This window comes from Phocoena sinus, chromosome 2 (assembly GCF_008692025.1).
Source record: "Phocoena sinus isolate mPhoSin1 chromosome 2, mPhoSin1.pri, whole genome shotgun sequence".
Taxonomy (NCBI): Eukaryota; Metazoa; Chordata; class Mammalia; order Artiodactyla; family Phocoenidae; genus Phocoena; species Phocoena sinus.
Window position 1 is genome coordinate 32347773 of NC_045764.1, and position 24753 is coordinate 32372525.

A 24753-nucleotide genomic window follows, 5' to 3' on the forward strand; every position below is an offset into this window, starting at 1 on the left:
GTGGGCTGTCTTTTCATTTTCTTCATGGTGTCCTTTGAAGCACAGAAGTCTTTAATAAAGTCCAGTTTATCTGTTTTTCCTTCTGTTGCCTGTGCTTTTAGTATCATATTTAAGAAACCATTGCCAAATCCAAGATCATGGAGATTTGCCCCTTGTAAGAGTTTTATAGTTTAGCTCCTACATTTAGGTCTATGAACCATTTTCAGTTCATTTTTATATGTGGTGTTAGGTAAGGGTCCAGCTTCATTCTTTGGCCTGAGGATATCCAGTTGTCCCAGCACCATTTGTTAAAAAGGTTATTTTTTTTCCCATTGAATTGTCTTGGCACCCTTGTTGAAAATTAACCACAAATGTATAGGTCTCTTTCTGGACTCTCAATTCTGTCCCATTGATCTGTGCCTATCCTTATGTCAGTACAACAATGTCTTTATTTTATTGTAGCTTTGTAGTAAGTTTCAAAATTGGGATAAGTGAGACCTCCACATTTGCTTCTCCTTTTTAAGATTGTTTTGGCTATTCTGGGTCTCTAGCATTTCCATGGGAATTTTAGCTTGTCAATTTCTGCAAAGAAGCCAGGTGGGATTTTAATAGGGATTGTGTTGAATCTGTAGATCAGTTTTGGGAGTATTGCCATCTGAACAATATTAAGTCTTTAAAATCCACGAACATAGGATGTTTTTCAATTTATTTAGATCATTTTTAATTTCTTTCAATAATGTTTTATAGTTTTCATTTTACAGGTCTTACACATCTTTTGTTAAATTCTTTCCTAAGTTTTTTATTCTTGTTGATTCTGTTGTAAATTGGATTGTTCATTGCTAGTGTATAGAAATGCAGTTGGCTTTGTGTGTTCATCTTATATCCTTCAACATTGCCGAAGTTGTTTATTAACTTCAGTAGTTTCTGTGTTGTGTATGTGAATTCCATAGGATTTTTTTTTCTTCTTTTTTTAAACAACATAATTTCTCAAAATAATTGATTTAAGCATATGCAGTGGTGACTTCAACCCTTGACTCCTGGCTCAGTACTGGTGAAAGTAATCAGCTTAACCATCTCAGAAGGACTGTGCCAAGTCAGTGAGCTGCTTGTGGATCCTCATCTGAAAACAGTCCCATATCTTAGAAACTTCACCACAAGTTGTTTTTCTTGTGGTGATTCTTAGAGTCTTGGTAGGCATCTGAACTGGTCCTTTCACTTTGAGATTCTTTGCCTTTGCACCACTGATCAAGACAGCACACACCTTCTCCAAAGATTTTATACTGTGGCTGGTCAGGGTAACTCTAATTCGGTGAATTGCCACCTCTGGTTCCGTGGGTGTCTTTCCGATATCTTTAAAAGTGTCACGGCTTCCTGAAAGACTGTTCCTCAGGTGGAACAGCACAGCTGTGAATCAGGAGCAGAAGTGGGCAGCCCAGGGCTCCACTGGGGCTGCAGCTGTGTCTGCATCTTCCTCAAAGAGCAGGATTTTCTAGATACAAGATCATGTCATCTGCAAACAGAGATGGTTTTACTTCTTCCTTTCCATTCTGGATGCTTTGATTTCTTTTTTTGCCTAAATGCCCCAGGTAGGACTTCTGATACAACCGTGCATAGGAGTGATGCTGTGGGTTTTTCATAGCTGCCCTTTATCAGGTTGAAGTTGTTCCCTTCTATTCCTAGTTTGTTGACTATTTTATCATGAAGGGGTGGTGGTTTTTTTTTTTCCAAATGCTTTTTCTGTGTCTATCGAGATGCAGTTTTTGTCCTTTATTAATATACCATATTGTATTAATACGGTATATTACATTGATTTTCTTATGTGGAACCAAATTTTTATTCCTGGGATAAACCCACGGTGTGTAGTCTTCGTTACATGTTGCTGGATTTGGTTTGCCTGCAGCATTGTATTGAGGATTTCTGCATCTATATTGATAAGGAACATTGATCTGTGGTTTTCCTGTGGTACATTTCTTTTTCATCTTTGGACCTTATATTTTGTTGTTGTTGTTCTATTTTTTACTTTGTTGTCTTTTCCCCCAGCATGGGAGCTCCTTAGGGCCAAAGATGAGTACCGTAAACCTCAGATCTCTAGACCTCAGCACAGGGCCTATGTGGAGGGGTCAAGAGATGGTGACTGAGACAAATGAGAGTTAGCTTCTGCCCTGTACCAGACTGTCTTCTGGATCCTTGGAGTTCAAGTGCATTTGGAATGTTTTCATCCCAGTTGGATAGAACCTTGCCTGGATAGAACCTTAAATCCAAACAGCACCAAGGCATGGGTCATTTTTTCTGTTTCACAACAGTCATGCCCACGGGGATGCCGGGAGCATCTTTGTATTCTCCCAGGAGCCTGGTGTAAGAGGGGAGTTGCAAACAGCTGCCACTCAGTAGTTGTTTGGTAACTGAAGGAGAGGGTGGGAATTGGCTTTTGCAAGCCCCCTTTCATAGGAGATCCATGATCACCTTGTGTGTTTGAGGGCTGCAGACAGACATCCTGGGAGCTTGTGGAGAGAAAGCCTGCATTCAAGTCCAAGCCCATAATCTGTAATGAGCTAGGAAACCCCCCAGAGGTTAATTTTGAAAATGGTTATTTGCTTCTCTGTGGTGATTTGAATTTCTCTGAAACCTCATCCAGAATCTTTCTCTAAAATGAATGACTTAATAAAAATATGATTATTAATAACACGGTTATATTGGTTCATTAATTTCAACAAATATTACATACTATTGCAAGATAGTAATAATAGAGAAAACTGGGTGTGGGATATATGGAAGCTCTTTGTATTATCTTCACAATAATTCTGTAAATCTAAAACTTAAAAAAAATTTAAAACTTTACTTAAATGATATAATGCTAAGTGAAGATTCAGGTTAAGCTGTTTTTCCAAATACTGTCCAATTTCCTAGCTCCTTTTATTGAATAGTAGAAATTGATTTGTGTCTGCTACTTATGTATAGAATTCTCATAATCTGGGTGTTAGTCTACTCTTAACTCATACACTCTCTTAAGTGTTGACATTTTGATATGTGAAAAAATCCATTTTCATTACTCAGTTATAAAATCCATCTTGGGCTTTTTCTCCCCCAGGTAAATAGAAAGTATCAAAAAATTATATTGGGATTTTAGATGGAAATGTACCAATCCTGTATTTTTATTTTGGGCTAGAATCAATTTATTTATGGTAATCTTTCAAATTCAAGAATATGGTATGCTTCTCAATTTATTCAAGTCTTCCTTTACAGTTTTTAGTAATTTAATCATTTTCTTCATGTAGGACGTGTGTGTGTGTGTGTGGTTATTCCTGGCTACTAGTTTCGTTGCTACAGTGTAAAATACTTTTCTTCTGAGTTTTGTTGAAGGATTTTGATTTTTTTGTGTCTGTATCTGGTAAGCAGCCACTCCCTGAACTCCTTTCATTCGTCCTGAGTTTTGATGTACATCCTCTTGACGGTTTGCAGCCACATTAGTATACCGTGCGCACATATTAATGTGGTTTATTCCTCACCACAGCAGCCAGACTTTCCAGATTGATGTTAAGCGACTGTACTGATCTTGGGCCTATTTGTTCCCTGTCTGCCTTTAATGGAACTCCTTTTATACCACTGCCCCGGGTTTGGGGATCTTTATTGTATTAAGGAATTATGCTTTCACTTCATGTTAGTGTTTTTTTTTAAATCTAGAGTAGATTAACTAGAATAAAATAGATTGAATTTCATCCGATTACTGTTTATTGAGGTGATTGGTTTTTGTCTTGACTTACTGTTGTGGTGTCTTATGTTACTAGACTTTCGTAACAGATTAAACCACACTTGCATTCTCTAAATAGGGCTTGTCATGAAAATAACAAGTCTCAAGCCGTTAGCTCTCCAGGAGGCCCAAATGACATGAAAGATTTTCTTATTAGGTACATCTGTGAACTGTAGGACAAACAGCACCAACTCGTGCCACAGACCCTACTCCCTGGAGCCCAGAGGCATCGGGAAGCAGCAGAGACTCCACGGCCACCCTCTGGATGGAGACACCATTTTCTCAAGAGAAGGGATGGTGGAGGTGGCGGGAGCATCAGGGGAGGAAGAGATGGGGGCAGTCCCGGGCGGAGGGGCAGGGCAGTAGGAGCAGGAAGCTGGGACGGGGGAGGCCCAGTGGAGAAGTACAGGCTTCCAGGCCGGTGTCGTGGGTTTGAATCCTGGCTCTGCCAGGGCCTGGCACACTAGCTCCTCTTTCCCCATGTGGGGACAGTCAAGATCTCAAATGAAGCCTGTTCTTCCTCCCGGGTCCCGCCTCTGGGAGACAGTGGCGCCAGCACCCACGCCGTCCTCCCAGCCAGAGAGCCGGCCACCCCTTGGTGCCTCCCTCTTAGGAGGCCAGGGCCCGGAGGCAGGCCCAGGCCCCAGCACACAGCCTGACTCAGGGAGGTGCTCACTGAAGGTTTATTCAATAAAGACCACAGAAAAGACTGTCAGTGGAGCTTCCTCCAAATGGGAAGGGCAGCCCTTCTGGGAAGAAAACATTCTTGGTCCATGTGGCGCTGAGTCAGTTAAAAACCCTGCTTCAGGCACATGGCTGGTGGTGACCTCTGTGTCAGAAGACGTGTGTGGGCCTGTTGCTCCATGGAATTCTTCCTCGTCGTTTTCTTTGGGTTTCCAGGCTCGGGGCCCTGGGGGGTTCTCCCACCGCTCACTTCCTCCAGGGCAGGGTTTTAGGCCCCAGGCTGCCCGGTCCTCCCTCCATCCACCAACCAGTCGCTGCTGCTGCTGCCGCCCCAGCTCACACCAGGGGGATGGGGTAGGAGGCGCAGGCTGCCAGGCTGCACATGTTCTTCCCGCGCTCCATGAGGAAGTACCTGCACAGAGGGAGGGGCTGAGGCCTGGCTGGCGGCTTCCTCTCCACAGGCCCTTCTGGAACCAAGGTCTGACTCCAGGGATTAGGCCCTCTGAACTTACAAAACAGCAGTACTGGGTTTATCTGACCACCAGGAAATCTCTGACCTGTGAGTAACTTCTTCCCTCCACCTGGCTGCCCCCTGAACTCTTCCTTATTCTGTCCATCTCTCACTTGTCCCAGAGTTTGCTGAGGGCCCCGTTCTTAGCCCTGCCTAGGACCTCACGTAGTTATTTAATCACCACTGGGACCCCTCGGGTAACAGATGAAAACCCCCTTTTCAGATGAGGACACGGAGTCTGAGAGAAGAGGTATGTACCCAGGCCACCTGATTCCAGCCCCATTCTAGAAGGAGGGGCTGTCAGCCATCGGGTAAACTTGGTGCTTGGATTTCTCACCCACAGGCCCTCCCAGACGCTGGCTTAGTCCCAGCAGGGTCCTGTGTTGTGAACTGTTTCCTAGTGGTGGTCATAGAACCTCCTGAGCCAAATGGACTCCTGTTCCGGACACAGAGTCATCAAAATCTGGGGTCCAGGATGGGAGAGGGGCTGCTGGAGGATTCTTTGGGGTGTGAGGGTCACATCCTCACGCTCCCCTCTTCCTGGCCCGGGCTAAAGGCTCTGTTTAGCAGCCCCTTCTTGGAAGCCACATTTGAGGTGGAGGAGACCCCCCGCCCGCACACTCCGAGGGCCCCCAGACCTGAGCAATCACGCCCCCTCCCAGCACACGGGACCTGGAAGCTGCTTACCCCTTCATTCCCCACTGGGGACCCCAAGAGTTCTTCACGATCCAATAGGGTATCCCATTTTCTTCTCCATACCCAACAGCCAGGACTGCGTGGTTTACTTTATCTGGAGTTTTATGACAGGAAGTACTGGAAAATGAAAATGAAAGAGGCTTGAAAATATGGAAAATATGTGGGACTTCGGTGGTGGTCCAGGGGTTAGGACTCTGCTTCCACTGCAGGGGACGTGGGTTGGATCCCTGGTAGGGGAACTAAGATCCGGCCTGCCATGCAGCACAGCCAAAGAAAAAAAAAAGTGATTCGATCACATCCAACAAGTGAATTAGAGCAAGGTTTCCCAAAGCGGGGACTGGGAGGCATTTAAGGTGGTGAATTAACTCTCGTTTAGTCACAGGGAAAGAAAAGTATTCTCTTCAGCCCCTTGGGTTCTTCTCACACAAAGGAGCAAGATTTAGCGTGATGCTGGCCCAGCTCTGACACCTGACGCTTTCTGATGCCTCTTTCATAACAGGAGAGAGCAGCCCTCCTGCTGCACCTTCTGAGGGCAACAGTGTCCGGCTGGAGTTTCACATGGCATTGCTTTGTTGCCACTGTATGTAATTTTAAGATTACCTTGTATTTGGGACAATTACACAGGTTTCTCATTTTAGCTAGTGAACTAGTTCTCATGAGGAAGCTGAAAATTTCAAGAGGACAAACTGCAGTGGCCGTGTGATCACTGAGCCGACGTGTAACTGAGTTGTTGGTATGTGCCAGGCCCAGGGACGAGGTGCGAGACACCAGCAGCGTGCAAAACTCTGCTCCTGGATTTAGGACACCTCCTTCGGCAGGGAGGATGGCAGAGAGGCTGCTTCCATACAATGGACCGAGGGCTGTGACGGCTGGGGAGCTGACAGGAGCCCGAGGGAGGGGATCCAACCAAGTGGGAACGGGGTGGGGCAGGGGCAAGGCTTCCCTGGGGAGGCAGGGGACTCGCATAAAACTACGAGCTCTTCAGTGGGGCAGGGGCACGGGGTGGAACAGGGAGGACGCGGGTGGCTTTGACGGGAGATGAGCTTGGAGAAAGAAGGACCAGATCACGAGGGTTTCCCCGGCCGAGCTAAGACACGAGATGGTGGGGAGATGCTGGAGGATGGAGAAGTTGGAGTGGTGAGAAGGGTGTTCCCGAAGGCTGACTTCTGGCTCCGAGTGGAGGATGGACCAGCGGTGAGGGCACAAGGACAGAGCAGGAAGGAGGCAACGGTGGGCAGAGACACGGGGAGGGAGCGGAGAGTACGCTTCTGAGCAGTGTTAATGGGGCAGCGTCTGGTGAGGGACGGAAACATGTAGGATCTCAGGTTTCCACGGGCCATCCAGCTTGATGCTGCGGCGAGGCCCTTAGATCTGTGGGTCTAATGCCCTGCAGAGACCAGGCTGGCGGATGGAGACTTGGAATTTCTCAGCAAACAGCTGGCCGTGGAGTTCAAGGAGTGTGTGAGAAGAGGGCAGAGGGCTGAGGAGAAAGCCCTGGAGAACACCTGCACTTGGGAATGGCCAGATGACAAGAGGCTATGAAGGAGATGCTACCGGAAGTGGCTGAGCTCAAATTGCAAAACAGGCAAGAGGCCTGGGTGAGACGACACCAGTGTTAGAGAACTCGGGCTTCCTGAAAAACCCTGCGGTGGAGGCTTCAGCACGGGATTCTGGCGTGTGAGAGCAGCCATTTCCCATTTCACATCTTCAGATTTCTGAACACAGGTTTTCATCACGAGAGGCAGCTCTTCTGCTGAGGAAGGGTGAGCTCTGGGCTCAAATGGGGGCCGGGACCCCAGCCCTGACCAATCATGGGACCGCCTCTTCTGCTCCCACTTGGGGACCGTGGATCCTGACCTTCAGGGCTGCAGGCTGATGCACTGGCGGAAGGTGCGAAATGCCCACCCAGCCCCTCCCCGACTCACCTGGAGTAGACACCCTTTTTGTACATCAGAAAGTCATCAGTCACCTCGAAGGCAAAGCTCACAGGGTTGTACAGGGCCACCGCCTCCACCATCGCCTCCTCGTCGTTCTGTGGACAGAGGGGCCGACAGGTGGACACACGTGGCCTCTGCCACCTCCCCACCCCACTTGTGAAATATGGCCCTTTGCCCCAAAGTAGGGGACAGAGGCTCAAAGCAATGATTCTGTGGAGGGAAGAGAAGTCTGTTTTAGGCCAAAAAGCTGCCGTCAAGGGGAAGCTGCCGCCAAGGGGGAGCTGCCCTTCCTTACAGCAGAGCCAAGCCCTGGGTATTGGGGGCTGGTATGGGGGCCCCTGCTCTCTTGCGCCTGAATGGCCGGGATCCTTGGGGTTTTTTATTTGGCTTGTGGGCCCCTCCTCCCAAATCCTGGCTCCCCTGTGACCTCCCTCGGCTTTGCTGGGCTGGACCGCGCGCTCCTCTCTCTCCCCCTCCCTGCTCTGCTCCGAGGGAATCCTGCACCCTTCCTGCACCCTTCCAGGTCAGGCCCAGGGTACAGCGTGGACTCATTCACTCGCTCACTCACAGCCACATGCCAAGGCCCTCCCATGGACCAGGGGCTCCAGGGGGTGCAGAGATGGGTGTGACTCCCCCACTCCCACCCGCAGGAACCCCTGCACCCACAACGCCAGTCTAAGGAGCTTTTTTTGGTAGAACTCAGGGGTTAGAAGTCCATGAGCAGATAAGGCCCAGACGGTGGTAGAAATGTGTGTGCGTGCCCGAGGCGGATGCATCCCCGTCCAATGGGGAAGGTGGCATGAGGAAGTCAGAGGCTTCCTGGAGGCTGCGGCTTTGGAACAGAGCTGCGGAGACTGGGCGAGAGCAGCAGTTGCAATCACCAGGGGAGCTTTACAAAATCCCAGTGCCCAGGCTGCGCCCCAGACGATTACATCAGCATCTCCAGGGTGGGTCCCATGCAGCAGGATTTCTTAAAGCATCCCTGCTGGGACCCGCTGGGTTAGCGTGAGCTAAGGAGGCCATTCCCCTGGCTGGAGACTTAGGGAGTCGAAATGAGGGTGAGCTGAGGCCAGGGCTCTGCTGAGGGAGGGTCAGGTTGGAGGGGCTGGGGCACCAGCCCTTCCTCCGTCCTACCTCCGTGGAGGGGCAGGCAGTGACACAGCTGCAAAGAGCAAACGGCTGCCTGATAAGCAAGCCGCTCCCTTCCCTGTGCTCAGAAAAGGCCTTGTGAGCACAGACAGGTCAGGGCAGATGAGACTAGGAAGGCACGGAGGCCTGCTCACCTAGAGGGGGAGCTTGTCGTGGGGCCAGCCGTTCCTGTGGCCATCCCTCGGCCCTGCCAAGGAGGGCCGGACGCCAGTGCTGGCCTGCTCTTAGGGCCCTGCAGGTGCCATGGGCAAGGCTCTCCTGGGCACCAGGCAAAAGGGATACCTTTGAGCTCCCGGTTCACTGCCTAATGGGATATGAATGGGCCAGAGTCGGTCAGCCCTTGGTGAGTGTATCTAAGAGAAACTGGCTCTTGTTTTTCTTTTTTTTTTTTTGTGGTACGCGCCCTCTCACTGTTGTGGCCTCTCCTGTTGCGGAGCACAGGCTCCAGACACGCAGGCTCAGTGGCCATGGCTCATGGGCCCAGCCGCTCCGCGGCATGTGGGATCTTCCCGGACCGGTGCACGAACCCGCGTCCCCTGCATCGGCAGGCGGACTCTCAACCACTGCACCACCAGGGAAGCCCACTGGCTCTTGTTTGAAGATAAATCTACCATAGTCAGAAACATCCCAAATACAGGGTGTAGATTTTGGAATGACATGGTTTCCATTAAAATCCAGCTTCCACTTCTAGCTTTGTGGCCTTGGGCACGTTACTTAACCACTCTGAACCTTTCTTCACCTATAAAATGAAGGTGATAATGACATTTATCTCCTAGGGTTGTCTTGATAATACATGTTAAGTGGTTGGTATAGCTCCTGTCAGCACTCCATAAATTTCATTACTGTTGCTGACTGCATGGCACATGCTTTAATTAAATGGTAGCTACTGTCATTACACAGTCATCACGTTTGTGATTTACGCACACATTTGTGGGCACACACCCTCAGCCTACTGCTCTCATCAGCACACGTCACACCTACACACACCCGTGGAAATATTCTTTCACTCTTCATGCATGTTCGCCCATGCTTGCAAACATGCCAACAGTGGAGTCACGAGGGCTGTTCACACTTATTCCAGCTCCCTCTCGGACAGAGTATGGTTTGTGCTGTACTGAAGTTATGGACTTCCCCATCTACTTGAGGTTAGGTGTGGCTGTGTAACTTGTTTTGGATTTAAGAGCCAGTGCATAATTTACCACTCTTTCCATCTGCCTGGGTCCTGGAGTGAAGCCAAGGACACAGAGAACAGCCCTGCTTAAACCAAGGGACATGTCACACGAATGAGACATAAAATCTGATTGTTTTAAGCCATCCAGAGTTTGGAGCTGTTCCTACAGCATAACCTGGTTTATCCTGACTGACACACATTCATACTCTGCATTCACATTCAATCTCTCACACACATACCCGATATCGCACACATCCTCACATCCTCTTTGGTAGGATGGGGATTAATTCTTGCATTTTACAGACAAGAAAACTGAAACACAAGACGGAAGAGTCGTACGGACCCAGGTCAGAACCAGAGCACCCGAATGCGTCTCTTGCTCTTTCCCTCCTGTCTTCCATCCTGCCCCCGTCATGGTGATTGAGATTCAAGGATAATCAAAACTCGTGAGTCAAAGTGATGTGCTGCTCAGAAAGGCTGCCCTGCAGTGCCCACTGGCCATCTGACGGCAGTGGAGACTGGCCTCCTGATCCGAACACGTTCCCTATCCGAGAGAAGGATCGGTACTCACCATTGTGATGTTGGCTACATCCTTGACAAAAGCAATGGCCTTACTGGGCTGGAACTTGCAGTCACCATCCTGTTCAGGGTGGCAAAGGTCATGGGATACAGGTTAGGGATGCTCGGCCCCGGGCTGAGACTTCAGTCCTCCCCTATGCAATTTGATAACATTTATAAAGCAAAAGCTACAGGTCCCAGGGCCTGGGTGATGAGGTCACTTATGAGAGAACTAGAGGCCTCCTTGCCCTCAAGGACCTCGCAGTCTAGTGGGAGGAAAGGGTCCTGTGCTGGCTTTGGCAGAGGTGGGCTCGCATGGCACCTGCTGGGAGCACAAGGAAGGGGCCAGTCTCAGCCCAAGGAACTTCACCTGCAAGAGGCAGGCGCAGAGGACACACGGAGGGAAGATCAAGCCCTTCTGAGGCGGGAGAGACGGTCAGGATGACAAGAAGGCAGGACCTGACGTTTAGGAACCAGCAAGTGGGTGGGTGGGAGCAGAAGGCTTATGAAGGGGAGAGTGAAGTAAAAGCCAAGACTGGGAAGACAGATCTGTGCGATGTGGGGGGAGGGCAGGCCTCGAAAGGCAGGCCGAAGTCTGGAGTTTCTCTTGCAGGCCCGGAGGAGCCTTTGAAGAGTTCTGAACAAGGCAGGGTGTGGTCAGAGCTGAGTCTCAGAGGCCACTCTGGCGGCCCCTGGGTGGGTGGGTGGGGCAAGGAGAGGGCACCCACAGTGATCTAGGGTGAAGGGAAGCCAAGGTCCGAGTGCAGGCAGGGACACAGAATGGACCAAAGGAGCAGATGCGAGAAGGTCTAAGATGGTCAGAAGGCTGACTGAGGTGAGGTCTGGGTCAGGGGGCCGCCCCAAGAACGGACCACTGGCCGCCAAGACATTTTAGGGAAGGGTGGTCCTCCCATCGCTGAGAGGGGAGATACAGGAGGAATCCCAGGTTTGTGGGACAGTCGAGGTGTCCAGCCGTGCACAGGCGGGGTTGAGGTGATGGCAGGGGAGGCCCTGGACAAAGCGGGTATGGGCCCAGGAGTGCTGTCCGCACAAACGGGGAGGGAAGAAGCCAACAGACGGCGTCCCGGTGCACTCACGGCAGGGCGGGGCAGCCTGACGGTGCTGCCACACACAGGGTGGTAAGAGCCCCCCCGGCTGGCTGACAGATGGGGCTTGGGCAAGTAGAGGAGGGGAAAAAGTGAGCTGCAAGAGACAATTCTGAGAATCCAGGTGGAAGTAGGGGGTCCTCCAGGGGGGTGCAGGGGAAGAGATGTGTTCCGAGGCTGGGACAAGAACGGAGACGGGGAGTACTGCAGATCAAGAAGAGAGAGCCCAGGCTGCCCAGAGTTACCTGGCCTTTGTAGGGGTAGGTGTCTTCACCCATGATGCCCTTGTTGTACCGGATGTACTCGAAGGCCTGGCTGGGGAGACCCCTGCAAGAAGCATACACATCTGTGCCCACCTGAGACTGGCCCCGATGGAGGCGGGGCCTGCAGGGGCTGGAGCTTGGAGACGTTTGCCCTGGCAGGGCTGGGAGGCCGTGGTTGGGGCATATCCCAGGGGCAGAGAAGTCTCCGAGGGGCTAGCAATGCCACCCTGTTTGCCCGGCCCCAGGATACAGCTCAACAGACTCAGAAGAGGCTATCAAGGAGGGTCCAAGGTCCAGCCACACATGCTTCCGTGGGACAGAGACCTCTGGAAGCCAGGCCCCTCGCTCTGTCAGGAACAGGACCCGACAGGATCTGCCCAGCTGACTGTCGTTGCCACCACCGTGTCCACTGGGCCCCGCCTGGGCAGGCGCTCTGCAAACATGACTTTCCAACCCCTCGGAACACCGGGAGGTAGCTGCTGTTACTTCTTGAAGCTCAGAAAGGCTGAACAACTTGCCCAGGGCCCCAGAGCTACAGCCAGGATCTGGTTCCAAAGGTGGCTCTTTCACCTCGTGTTGCCTCCTGGAGTAAAGAAGACTCAACAGCTCTCCAGCCACGACTCCCCATCAATCTCCTGTCCCTTCTGGGTTTTGTCCAGAGCATCTGTCACCACCCCACCTGCGGCACAGCTAGAACATTAGCTGCTGTATCCCTCGTGCCTACATGTAGGGCAGGTGCTGTCGTACTTGCTGAATGAAGGAAAAAATGAAGTAAACCAAAGCAAACAGATCCCTCGGAAAAATGGTGGGGCCCCAGGATGCCCTTTCAGACTTGTGATGGGTGGTGTTTATAAGTTGCAAAGAGGAAAGAGACCAAAAAGCCATGAGGCTAACCATGATATGATGGTGGATCAGCAACTAGGCCGTGGCTTCACCCCCGACTCCCAGACGCGGCCCGAGCGTGGAGGCCCTCGTGCTGGCTCTGTCAGAGCAGGTGGAGCACCAGGCCTTCCCAGGACTCGCCGGAGAGAGGGATGGGCCGCAGGTAGGCGAGCGGAGGCGAGGCTGGGAGCGTGCCCTAGGGGAGCACGAGGGCCTGGCTTTACACACGTATGTTCTGGGAAAGCCGCTCATCCCGAGGAAAGGTCTCAGAGCACGTGAGGAGGAGATGAGGGCTGGAGACACAGAGAAACGTGGGTAAATCCCTAAGAACCCGTGGGTCGGGGGAATTCCCTGGCGGTCCAGTGGTTAAGACTCGGTGCTTTCACTGCTGTGGACTCGGGTTTGATCCCTGGTCGGGGCATTAAGATCCCGCAAGCCATGTGGTATGGCCAAAAAAATAAATTAAAAAAATAATAATAAATAAAAGGGCCAGGAAAGCAGGCCCAGCAGAGACGCAGCCTTTATGCCTGAACCCTGCACCACATCTACAGGAAAGCTCCTCGACGCGGCCTGCCAAGCTGGGGTGGCTAGAGCTTTAGAGAACCTGTGGAAAGGCCAACCAGACACCTGTGTGTGGATCTTGGTTTTGGAGGATGGTGTGCTTCTCATTCTATTAATTCTTTCGGCCACTCGCCAGAGGCCTTGGTGGCCGGTGAGGCCAAGTGTGCTGTGGGGTGAAATCCGGGTGACACCAGGGAACGAGGACGGATCTTGGAACCAGCCAGGCCTGGGCTTGCATTACAGCTCTGCCCATTCCAGCTGAGGGACCTTGGGCGTGTGAGGTGACCTTCCCCCTCCACAAGCGGGGCCGATTTTGTTCCCACCGAGGGCAGAGGCTGTGGCAGTGCCCCACCCGTACGAGGCCCAACAGAAGTGACCCCGGGAAATGAGCAGGGGCTTTGGGCCCCCCAGCCCCCCACCCCGGTCAGGGCCGTACCCTTGGCAGCCATGATTGTTGAAGTTCTGGGCGCAGTCCACCAGCTGCTGCTCGGCCTGGAGGGAGGAACGCACGCCCGGTGAGCTGAGCGCCTCCAGCGCCATGCCTCCCGAGCCGACCCACACCTGCAGCCCCGCCCGCCCGGGCCCAAGGGCACCAGATGCTAAGCTTCCAGAGGGCAAGGGCTGTCTCCCCAGCAGCCAGCCCCTGTCGGGGAGAAGCTCAGCGATGGCCTGGCAGCCAAGCGGGCAGGTGAGAGGGCGCGGGGGGCCCTGGTGGTGTGCACGTATGTGCGGCTCCTGGGGTCCCGTGGTGGCAGATGGGAGGGGGAGGGGACAGGCCTTCCCTCAAGCCGGTTCCTGGTGGCCCTCACCAGCCTTGCCGGCCCCTCTTCCCCACATAGGAGGCAGCGGCTGGGCAGTCACCCCTCACTCCAGGGGCTCAGGAGTCCCCGCTCACTCTTCCTTGCCTGAAGGTGACCAGCTTGAGAGGGGCACAGTTCCTACAGGGCTGCCTCCCAGGCAGGCTGTGCTCTCGGAAGGCCCCAGGTGGCCACACCGAGTAACACCCCGACCCACCCACGGATGAGCCCTTGGGCCATCTCCTCAACAAGCCTCATTCCTTCTGAAGTGTCAGCTGAGGTCTGCACGCTGCATGTCCGTGAGGCTGGGACACCTGAAGTCCAACTGAAATGGCAGTGTCAGCAAAAGCCACAAAGAAGCCTGACGGCCCAGGCCGGGCCCTCCGAATCAGGCCTTGGAGTGAAGCTGTGACCCCTCTCCCGCATCCCTCCCCCAGCACCATGGCTGATCGCTCACCAAAGAGGGCAGCCTCCCAGTTGCTATGGCGACAGCAGACTCCAGGGCCCCGGTGGTGGAGAAGGTCCAGCAACTGCCGCAGCTGCCCTAGAGGCCAAGGGGAGGGGGAGGGAGGTCAGGGACCAGGACCCCGCGGGCTCCCGTGACTTCAGCTGACAAAGCCCTGGCCCACACTGTCCACTCTGACCCTCACGAGGCCCGCGAGGCCGGCATCCTTCTCCCCGTGTTGCAGACGAGGAGGCCGAGGCTCGCACAGGGGAAGCAGCGGCCGCCACCGCTCACGAGCGCCCGTGCACTCCCAATCTTGGGCCCCCGCTACCAACCCCCACTGGCCTACACGGCCAGAGCCCTCCCTCCGACCCCACTCTGTGCTCTTCTGTTCCTCGGAATCTTTTTTTGGCATGCGGGATCTTAGTTCCTCGACCAGGGATGGAACCCATGCCCCGGCAGTGGAAGCGCAGGGTCTTAACCACTCGACCGCCAGGGAAGTCCCTCTACTTCTGAATCTTATGCTGGCTCGTCTTCTTCCCACTGTCTTCCAACAGAAGGACTCGCCAGAGTCCTGTTTCTAGAAGCTTCTCTCTTACCTTTCCACCTCGAATCTCACCCACAGTCCCAACTGTTAAACTGACAACTCCCCAAACGCTCAGCCCTCACCTCCACCCAGGCCCAGACACCCTGTCTCCCAGATGATCCCACCCGTATATGCCCCAAACCCCTCAGACTCTGCGTGTCCTGCCCCACCCGTCCATCTCCCCGTCCTCTGCCACGGTCACTGCCGCTGCCCGGCCACCTTCCTCCTGGCGCCTCCCGAGGGCTCAGAGTCGGGCGCTGGAACCTGCCAGCCTGGTCCAAATCATAGCTCTGCCCCACACCCACCGTGCGACCTGGGCGAGCTGCTGCCCACTCTGACCCTCGGTCTCATCATTTGTAACGTGGGAACAGCCGTGCTTGCCTCACAGGGCTGTTTGTCAGAGGGGTAGATGAGATCCTGCCCATCGTGCAGTTACCCCACGGGCTCCGTAATATTAGCTGTTGCTTGTGTTTTTCTCTCAGCCGCATCTTGGTCTCTTTTCTGCCCCTTGCTGGTTCAGTCTTCCATATTTTACTTCTGAAACTTCTCCTAAGATTCCCGCCTTCGCTGTCCTTGTTGAGTCCTCACTGCTGTCTCCCTGGAAAGAGCCTTCACCCTACCCCGGGCCCCAGTTCTTCCTCTCAAAGCCTTCCCTCGGCAGGGAGGGAGGGCCTGGTCAGAGCGTCTCTGGCTGGTCAGAGGCTGGGCTTGGTCACCACTGCAGGAGGCAGGGCAGGGCCGAGTGGCCAGCACTGGCCTTGAGTAGAGACCTGGATGGAAGGGCCCTCTGTCATCTGCTTGCCTTGTACCTTCAGCGCTTCCTCCTCTGTAAAGTGAGAAACCCTCAAGGCTGCTGAGCTAATGTCAGATCCGGTCACCGCATGGTGTCTACAGCGAGAGACCACACACACCCATGAGGGTAATCGCCTTGTTCTGGCCCCTCCGCCCCGGGGCTCCGTCCTGCCCGAGGGTCAGTTAACACAAGGACCCGGAACGTTCTTGGCAGACTTCCCCTTCTCACCTGCCCACAGGGTGAGCAGGTTTCGGGCTTCCACATTTAACGCTTGTTGCTTTGAACGGTCGTGGAATTCTCAGATGGTCTAAAAGCTGCCTTTGGGGCTTGGGGCAGAGGGCTGACTTCATTCTACCCCTCCGACTGCTGGGAGGGGAGACTTGTCTTGGCTTCCGGGTGCTGGTTTAAACCGTCTAGATCACTAGGCAGGTTCTGGGAACCCAGTGAGCCTGGGAGGATTTGGAGCTGTGCCATGTGGCGTTAAGGAAAGGGAGAAAATGTTTCTCATGGAGAGTTTCAGTGGAAAGCAAAGTGCTTCCAGGAGGGAAACCTTCACCTGTATTTCCTGGGATCGAGAGGTCGGCATCTTCCTGAAGAAGGCCACTGCACTGTCACTTCCAGGGGACAGCAAGGGGTGGGTCCGGACTCTCCAGGACAGAGCAATGTGCTGGGACCCTCCAGCCAGCGGCCGGGTCCTCACCTCTGTGAGTGCGGGGAAGACGCCGCCACTCCCCTTGCCAGGCATGCTGTGCCCTGTGGGGGTGCTCCTGAGAACAGGTCTGAAACGCTGGGTTCCATTCTGTTCGCTGACCACCTGCACCTCCCTTGTGGGAAAGCAGCCAGCCAGGGAGGGGCTGGGCCCTGGTGCCTCGTGCAGCGTATGGAGGACGGGGAAGAAAAGATGTGGGCAGTAGGAACGGGGTCCCGGTGTGCAGTTACTGAAGGGCACAGAGAACGTGATGTTTTGGGTGACTGTAGAAGAGACCTAGGGCCAACGGGGAACTTTACACAGTGGGGTGGAACAAGGGGGATGGGTAAACTTCAGCCCAGTGAAGAAATACGCTTTTATCCCCCAGAGCCATCCATAAAAACAATGACCTCCCAGCCTTTCAGAGGAAGGCAGCTAGAGAGATGATGAGAAAAAAAATAGAGTTGGGGATATACTCTCTGTGTTTTGGGATTCTTTTGAGTTTTTCTTCCTGGCATACTGCCTGAAAATGTGGCTATTTGGTGTGTGTGGGGGGAAAGGTGGGGATTGTCATGCATACCTGATTTTTCACTGGTGAGACAAAATTTCCTTTTTTCCGCCAGTCCATGGAGGGTGGGTAGGGACCAGTACCCCGAAGGTAGTTACCTTTGGTGGCTGAGCAATTCTGAAACAACGAATTACATTTTTTTCAGGGGGAAGAAGAGAAACCGTTTTGATGGAAAAGTATGTCATTAAAGTGGAATCACCAAGAGAGAATAAGAAAGACTGTAGCTGTCAGAACCATCCCACCTCTACCCGTTGGTTCCAAATGCTAAATGACAGGTCCTTCTGGGAGCCCAGATTGGGGGTCGTTAGGACAGGGTAGGCGGGTTTAGCAAATAAAGATACAGTTCACTCAGTTAAATTTGAATTTCAGATAAATGATGAATAAGTCTGTAGTGTCTGTCCTTTGCAATATTTAGGATATACTTATGCTAAAATACTATTTGTTGTTTATCCGAAATTCAGTTTTAAGGGGCAACTGTATTTTCTCCAGCAACTCTAAGTTTGGGGTCTGCAAGAGGCCATGAGCATGGACTGACGAACTGCTGGGAGCTGACATGTCTGGATCCCCCAAGAACCTGCAGCTGGCGAGGGGCCGAAGCGCTCTGGAAGCAGAGAGGGCTATGAGCTGATTCCAAAGGTTTGAGCGAAAAGACTCAGGTTTGGTCACAATGAATCACACCCACCTGAGGTTCTGACCAAAGATACTTGCGTTTTAATTCAGCAAAGCTCATGTCTGAAAACTGGTTCGGTCCCACTGAAAAAGAGAAGGAAAACCCATAAATGAACAAAAAAACACAACAAAAAAGAGGAGCTCAGTAAGTCACTAATAAAGAGAAAAAATAATGAAACGCCACGTTCACGTGTGTCCGATTTACAGCCCCCTGCAACTTGGCTCCTTCAAATTTTTAAATGTCGTGTACAGTTGACCCTTTCAAAAAAGTTTTTTTTTAATTTATTTTTTAGTGAAGTATAGTTGGTTTTACAGTTGACCCTTGAACCGCATGGTTTGAACTGGGCAGATGCACTTACACACAGATTTTTTTCAATAGTAAACACTGCAGTGCAACACGATCCCAGGTGGGTTGGATCCTTGGATGCAGAACCGTGGAGACAGAGGAACTGGGTATACAGAGAAACCGTGTGTGTGGAGGGCAGACTATACATTATACTCAGATTCTCAGCGGTGCAGAGGGTCAGTGCCTCTAACCCTGCATTGTTCAACTGTAATCCAATATACCAAGGTCAACTTCACTGTGCTTCAGAATTCCCTGGGGAGCTTGCCTTCTCTTTCTTTTTCTTTCTTTCTTTTTCGTAATATTTATTGATTTATTTTGGCTGCGCCAGGTTTTAGCTGTGGCACACGGGATCTTTGCTGCGGCATGTGGGATCTTTAGTTGCAGCATGAGGACCCTTAGCTGTGGCACGCATGCGGGATCTAGTTCCCTGACTAGGGATTGAACCCGGGTCCCCTGCACTGGGAGTGCAGGGTCTTACCCACTGGACCACCAGGGAAGTCCCATGGGGGAGTTTTTCCACAGTACAAATGTCTGGGCTGCACCCTGGAGATGCAGACGTAATGGGTCTGGGGTGGGGCCTGGGCACCCATATTTTTAGATACCCCATCAGTGAGTCTGGTGAACGGCAGGGTACAGAACCAGCACACCTGCGCCAACTGCCTGGCCACCTGCCACCTCCTTCAGTCTTCCTAACCCGCGAGGGGAGCGTTATCCTCTCTACTTTACAGTCAAGTAAAACTTCAGAGCGGGGTCACACAGTCAATACTGGGCAGAAGTGAGATTCAAGCTCTGGTTTCCTTCCACCTCATGCTTTTGACCACAATACCAACTTGGCTGACACTGCCGTCATTTCTGAGCCCTCAGTATACACGCAGTGTGTGTGTGTTTCTAGTGAAACTAACCCGGAGGGAAGGCAGATGTCCTAAGAGGCTGCTCATGAGTCCAGGGCACGTCTCTAAAGAGGCTGCCCCGACAGCAATCCAGGGGCTTAGCCTCTGGGCTGGACCCACAGATGGCAGGAACAGGGCAGGGCTTCTGTACACCTCCCGTAAACTTCACAACCATCCAGGGGTACCAGCATCGTCCTAAAGCTACAACCCCTTGAATCTCAGAAAATAATGGCGGAGCCAGAATCTGAGGTCAGCCAAGCCCAGCTTCAGAGCCTGGCTTGCTGCTCTGTCCACCCCAAACCCCTAGTGGGCCCTTTAATCAGTGGCGCCACTCATTGATTTCCTTCCCCATCTGAGATGCTCCCTCCTGCCATGGGCGAGAAGCCCGCAGGAAAGGTGTCCCCACGGTACTTTTGAATGTGTGGTTCCCGGCGTTGTGGGCATTGATTTTCCTCCAGTTGCTGACAAACGCCTGCAGCCTGTGGTGGTACTCCTCCGAGCTGTATTTCTTTTGGTGCTGAAACAAAACACATCAGCAATAAGTCACAGAAACAGAATGCAGCTCACCAGAGGGAGACAGTTTTGTTTTCTAAGAGGAGGATTGCAGGTTTTCTTTCTGCCACGATTCTCAGGCCAAATCTGTATCACAGGCAGGACACTGCCCTGGGTCTCTGTGGTGAAAGTCAGGAAGTTACAAAGCAACCCCCCCGCCCCCCGCTGCCTCTGGGGACCTGTGGCCAGAATGAAGCCCATGCAGCTGCCAGAGAGTCAGCCAAGAGACCAAGAGGCCCTGGTGAAGGACCTGCCAAGTGCAGGTCACCTCTGGACGCCGCAACTGGTACTAGGTCAAGTTAATGGCAGAAATCACCATGCTTCAAAAATACACACACTAGCGTTTTCCAACTGATTTTGCAGCAAACACACAATGTGACGTGAATACAAAATACAGAAATGAATCTCAAGGCTTGAAAGGCTGCTAGCCAACTTCATCACTGGGGACCACTGTCTGGAAGGAATTCACTTAACTGAATCGTTCCCAGTGTTTGACCGATTCCCAGTTGGGAAAGACCCAGGGAGATGGGGTTGGAAAATCCCTCTTCATTATCTCAAATCCAGCACAGTTTCATTTGATAACAGGAAACTTAGTGAAGTGAAGAACTTCAGAAAGAAGGTGGACACTGACCTGCAACATCCATGACTTAAAGTGAAACTTCTCTGCAAAAAGAAAAAAGAAAAAAAAAAATTAGGCCTGGGTGTCTCGCAGTAACGTCTATAGCCAAGTAGGGCACATCAGAACTGATTTGCATTTTAGGGAACTGGGCTAAATTTAAAGCACCCAAAATGGTGTTATCTAATGCTGAACGTGAAGAGGAACTCAAACTCTTACCGCTTTTGTACTCCAAATTAATTTTGAAAAACGACATGCCATTAACCTATGGTATTAAAAGTCAGGATAGTGGTGGTCCTTAGTGGGGGTACAGAGGGGGCTTCTGGAGTGCTGGTGATGTTCTATGTCTTCATCTGGGTGCTGGTTTCACGAGTATGTTTAGATTATGAAAATTCATTAAAATGCATATTTAATGATTTGTGCCTTTTTCTGCGCTACACTTCAGGAAGAAGTTAATTTCAAAACCTATATATCCCAAGTGTGGGCAAAATTTTGTTAAAGGGACAGATGGTAAATATCTTAGACTTCGCTGTCTCTACAGTCTGTTACAACTACTCAACTCTGCCCTTGTGTGTGAAAACGAAGGGGTGTGACTGTTTCAATAAAACTTTATTCACAAAAAACGGGCTGGCCAGTCATTTGTAGACCCCTGCTATATCCACCCTTGTACATTTTTAAGCTATCTGAAAACTGCACTTCAAATGTTCATAGCTGCAAAGGTTGTATTCCAGCTTATTGTAAAGAATGACATATAAAAATAAGACTGTTACATCATTCTTTTAAAGCCGGCCAAAAAGATCCACGATACCATCATGATTTGATATCCACCATCAGTAACACGAACAAGCCCTTCTATAAGAGCTGGATATTTTAGATAGTTTCTTTTTCTCCTTGAACTCCCATCTCCACCCACATCTCACAGAATTTTACCCTAAGGGAGTATCTGTTTATACTTGGTCGCTCTAGCATCCTTTTATGCAACAACAAGAACAGAAAGTATAAATTGAAATTACTGTTACTCCCTGTGACCCATATGCCTCTGACTATTATAAAAATTTATTCTGGATTAAGTCATCATCATCACCATCATTATTAACACTGATTAAAACATGTCAAATATGCCTTATGAAAAGTATTTGTTAAACATAAAAAGTAAACTTGTATTGGAAAGGCATCTCTTAATGAGGTAAATTAAACTTTACTAACAACCCCCCTCCCCATGGATTTATATATTCACGGGTGAATATTACCGATTTTCTTGAATGGGTTAGCATTAATTCTGGTCTTTGTCTCAGCCCTTTAAAAGGCCTGAGAAATTCTGCTCAAATAAACAGGATTGTTCATTGCTTACTGCTTCTGGGAACAGAAGGCAATTTTTAGAGCAATGTCACTCAATTCCTTGCACTCCTTCCTACGCCCCAAATCACATGGTGCTCTATTACGCAACCCCGGCAGCTGATACTTTGGTGAGGTCCTCTCTTCTCTTGGAAGTAAAGGGTTTGGAAATAGATTCCCTGTCTGTGCTGGTATCACTTACAACTTTTTTTGTGTTTCCCCACTGATCTACACCCCACAGTTTGAAGATCACTGTTGTATGGGATTTAGGATCTCCCCCTGTGGGTCGCAGATCTGTTCCAGAAAGCAAGTGATAGCCATTTTCCCTGGGGAAGAAATGCACATTTCCCCAATATATGCCCTGCGTGGGGTTTCAGAGGATTGCAAATCCTAGTTAAGGCCCTGCTACAGCGGATGGCTTCAGAGGAAGACAGATCTCAATTTAGGACCAGGATTTAAGGCAGATGGAGTTTAGGACAACTGACCAGTGTTTGCCTCCAGAGGTTTCAAAAGCAACAAGCAGGTGTGAAAACCCAGTATTAGTTCTCATTCGCTGGAGGTCAGCAGAAGAAAAAGCTAGAGATGATCTTGGGCGAGAGAGATCTCTGGTGACCTTTCACCCCAACCTCAGATAGATCCATTTCAATCCATTGTGACTTTTGGAAGAAAGCACACATCCTTTATGTACCGCCCTGTCTCGGGGACCATGTGGGAGTGTCTAGAACAGGAATTAGCCTGTTTTTGTATGGCCCACGAGCTAAAAGTGTTCACACTTTTAAATGGTTTTTTAAAAATGACATTTTGTAGCACCTTAAAATCATTTGAATTCAAATTTCAGTGTCTATACGTAAAAGTTTCCGGGAATACAACCCGCTTATTCATTTGCACACTGCCTATGGCTGCTTTCAACACAAGTAGCTGCTACAGAGCCTGTGTGGTTCACAAAGCCTGAAATATTTACTATCTGGCCCTTTACATAAGGAAAAGTTTGCCAAGCCCTGCTTTGGTGTTAAGACGGCTTCCAGCACCAGCCCTCCTCCTCCACGCAGGACACAGCCAGGGTAAAGCAGAGCCCTGGCTTGGGGGCAGCTGGGTTTTCCTTAGGTTGGGACTGAGCTGGAGCTGGGCATCCTCCCAGGTCTGCAAGACTGGGGGACTTCCTTGGACAAATGGGTCGGGAGGAATAAGGCAAGATTCTGGTCGAAAAGATTCAGCCCCAGTGATCTCTGTCCCATCCCCAGGCTGCTCTTTGGCTACAATTTGTCCCCCGACCAGGGTGAGGGGGCTGGTGGTCTGCTGAGGTCAGAGCCTGTGGGCAGTGGGCAGAGACTGAGGGTGGGGAGTGGCAGGGCAGGAGGGAGGCTGCAGGGGCGAGCCTTCAGCCGGGGGAGGTGGCTGGACCCCCAGCAATAGAAGGGGTGTAAGAGCAGCATGAAGCTGGGCCACTCACAGCCCACTTGGCCATAAAGGGGAGCCCTGGGTCTGGACCTTACCACCCTGAGCCCTTGGAACAGACACCCTCAGTCTTCAGGGGCTAAAACTGCTATTGCTCTAAGTGCAAGTCACTTCTCCGAACAGCCCGTCCAGCCCATCGTACAGACGGGCTCTCAAGGCACCTCTGGGGATCCCCTATGTGCAAGTCCCTGAAAGCTACTAGGAAAGGCTGGAAAGTCCCTGCTTGCCTCTGGCACGGGCAGATCAACGTCCTCTAAGTCTCCAGATGGGGGGTGGAGGGCAGAAGGGGCCGCAGACTGCTGTGGCGTACTAGTCTCTGCCGCGCCCCGAGCAAGAGGGACCCTGAGCACCTAGCCACCCGCTCCTCTGCTCACGCGAGACGCCCGCCCTCCAAACCGCCCCCTCCTCCCGCCCCCCTCCCCGTCACACAGGTCACCCTGGCTGGATCCCGGTTCCCGACCCGCAGAGCCCTTGAGCCTCGGGCCTGGTAAATGCGTTGCCCGGCTGCTCCCGAGCCCAGAGTCCCCACCCGCCCAAGGTCCCCAGAGTCTCCGACCTGCCGGGCCCCTTTCCGGGGGCGCTCGTCCCCGTACCTAGGGAGGTCACTGCCAGGTCGGCGGCGCCGCAGGGGGTGGGGCCCAGGAGCCAGACTCTGGCGCAGAGCAGTGGCAGGATGGCCCACATTGTGGCGGTGGCTGCGACTCGGCCGGCGCACTGGCTCCGGAGGCCGCGGGGCACGCAGCCAAAAGCCGCCTCGGGAGGGCGGGAGGGCGGGAGGGCGCGAGGGGCGGGGCCGGGCGGGAGTTGGGGGGCGGGGGGAGGAGGCGGGAGGCGGCGGGACCTTGCAGAACTGCCCGGAGCGCCAGGCTCGTGGGAGTGGACCGCCTTCGACCTCCCGTCCTGGCCACATCACTCCCCTGTCTCCTTCTCTGCAAGGAAGGGTAGAGGAGAGTTGGACCGCTCCGTGCGGCGGGGTCCTAGATCTGCAGGTCTGTCGGGACTGGCAGGCACTATGGGCGAGGGTGGTGCCTGTCCCCACCCCAGAGCCCCCATCTCCCACCCTCATTAATCACATTCCCCTGGTTGTCCCTTGAGCCTTGGAATGAACTTAAACTAGAGGAAGTAGATAGCAGTTCTTATGAGCTTGTTCCACCCCTACCCCCGCCCGCCCCCCAAGAAAGTCTAAAGTCTTTCTGCTGAGAAAGTCCTATTAGCAGCTGTAGAGCCATTTTTTCTTTTTTGCAAATCTGAAAAAGGAAGAATATGATTTATAAGAGTCTGGGTGTGAGATACATAAAACAATGAACATCTCCAATGAAGGAAACATGCACAGGGGTTGCTTCAAGGGAGAGGAGAGGATGATCAGACCTGCCTGCAGCAGCCAATGGGGCCAGGTTCTTCACTTAGGTCATCACCCTGCCAAGTGGCAGGTTGTGGACCTGCCATTTTACAAATGGGGAAACTGAGGCTCCGAGAGTTGATGGTAACGTTCCCAGTAAGCGTGCAGAGGGAGTCTGAACCCAGGTTTGACCTACTGCATTTGCTCACCCTGCTCTTTTGTAGCCCGAGGCATTTCGGTGTGGTCAGAGCCTGTTAGGGCTGGCCTGTCAGATCTGAGCTGTCTTATGTCTCCTTCCCTCAGACAGGAGGAAACCTAGTTCTCACCCAGACTCCGCCTGTGAGGCTCCTGAGGAAGCAGATTCCTGGAGTTCTGTCTTGGGATTTGACTGGCAGGTCTGGGTATGGCTCTGGAATCGGCACTTACAGG

General features: G+C 51.9%; 1 protein-coding gene across 2 annotated transcripts; it reads right to left on the reverse strand.

Annotated features, from left to right (window-relative positions):
- Positions 1-876: 876 nt before the first annotated feature.
- CTSH (cathepsin H) lies at positions 877-23756 on the reverse strand. 2 transcript variants are annotated; one of them, XM_032623401.1, is made up of 12 exons: positions 23579-23756; positions 20211-20242; positions 19439-19544; positions 17805-17875; positions 17135-17239; positions 14500-14586; positions 13682-13737; positions 11785-11866; positions 10447-10515; positions 7544-7650; positions 5610-5735; positions 877-4823 (listed from the first exon to the last, which is right to left on the reverse strand). In XM_032623401.1, the coding sequence occupies exons 1-12, from the start codon at positions 23667-23669 to the stop codon at positions 4748-4750; spliced, it is 1008 nt and encodes a 335-aa protein (XP_032479292.1). In that variant the 5' UTR covers positions 23670-23756; the 3' UTR covers positions 877-4747. The 2 variants fall into 2 exon arrangements, with proteins under 2 accessions (XP_032479292.1, XP_032479293.1); XM_032623402.1 differs by having other exon boundaries at positions 23542-23649.
- Between the last annotated feature and the right edge of the window lie 997 nt (positions 23757-24753).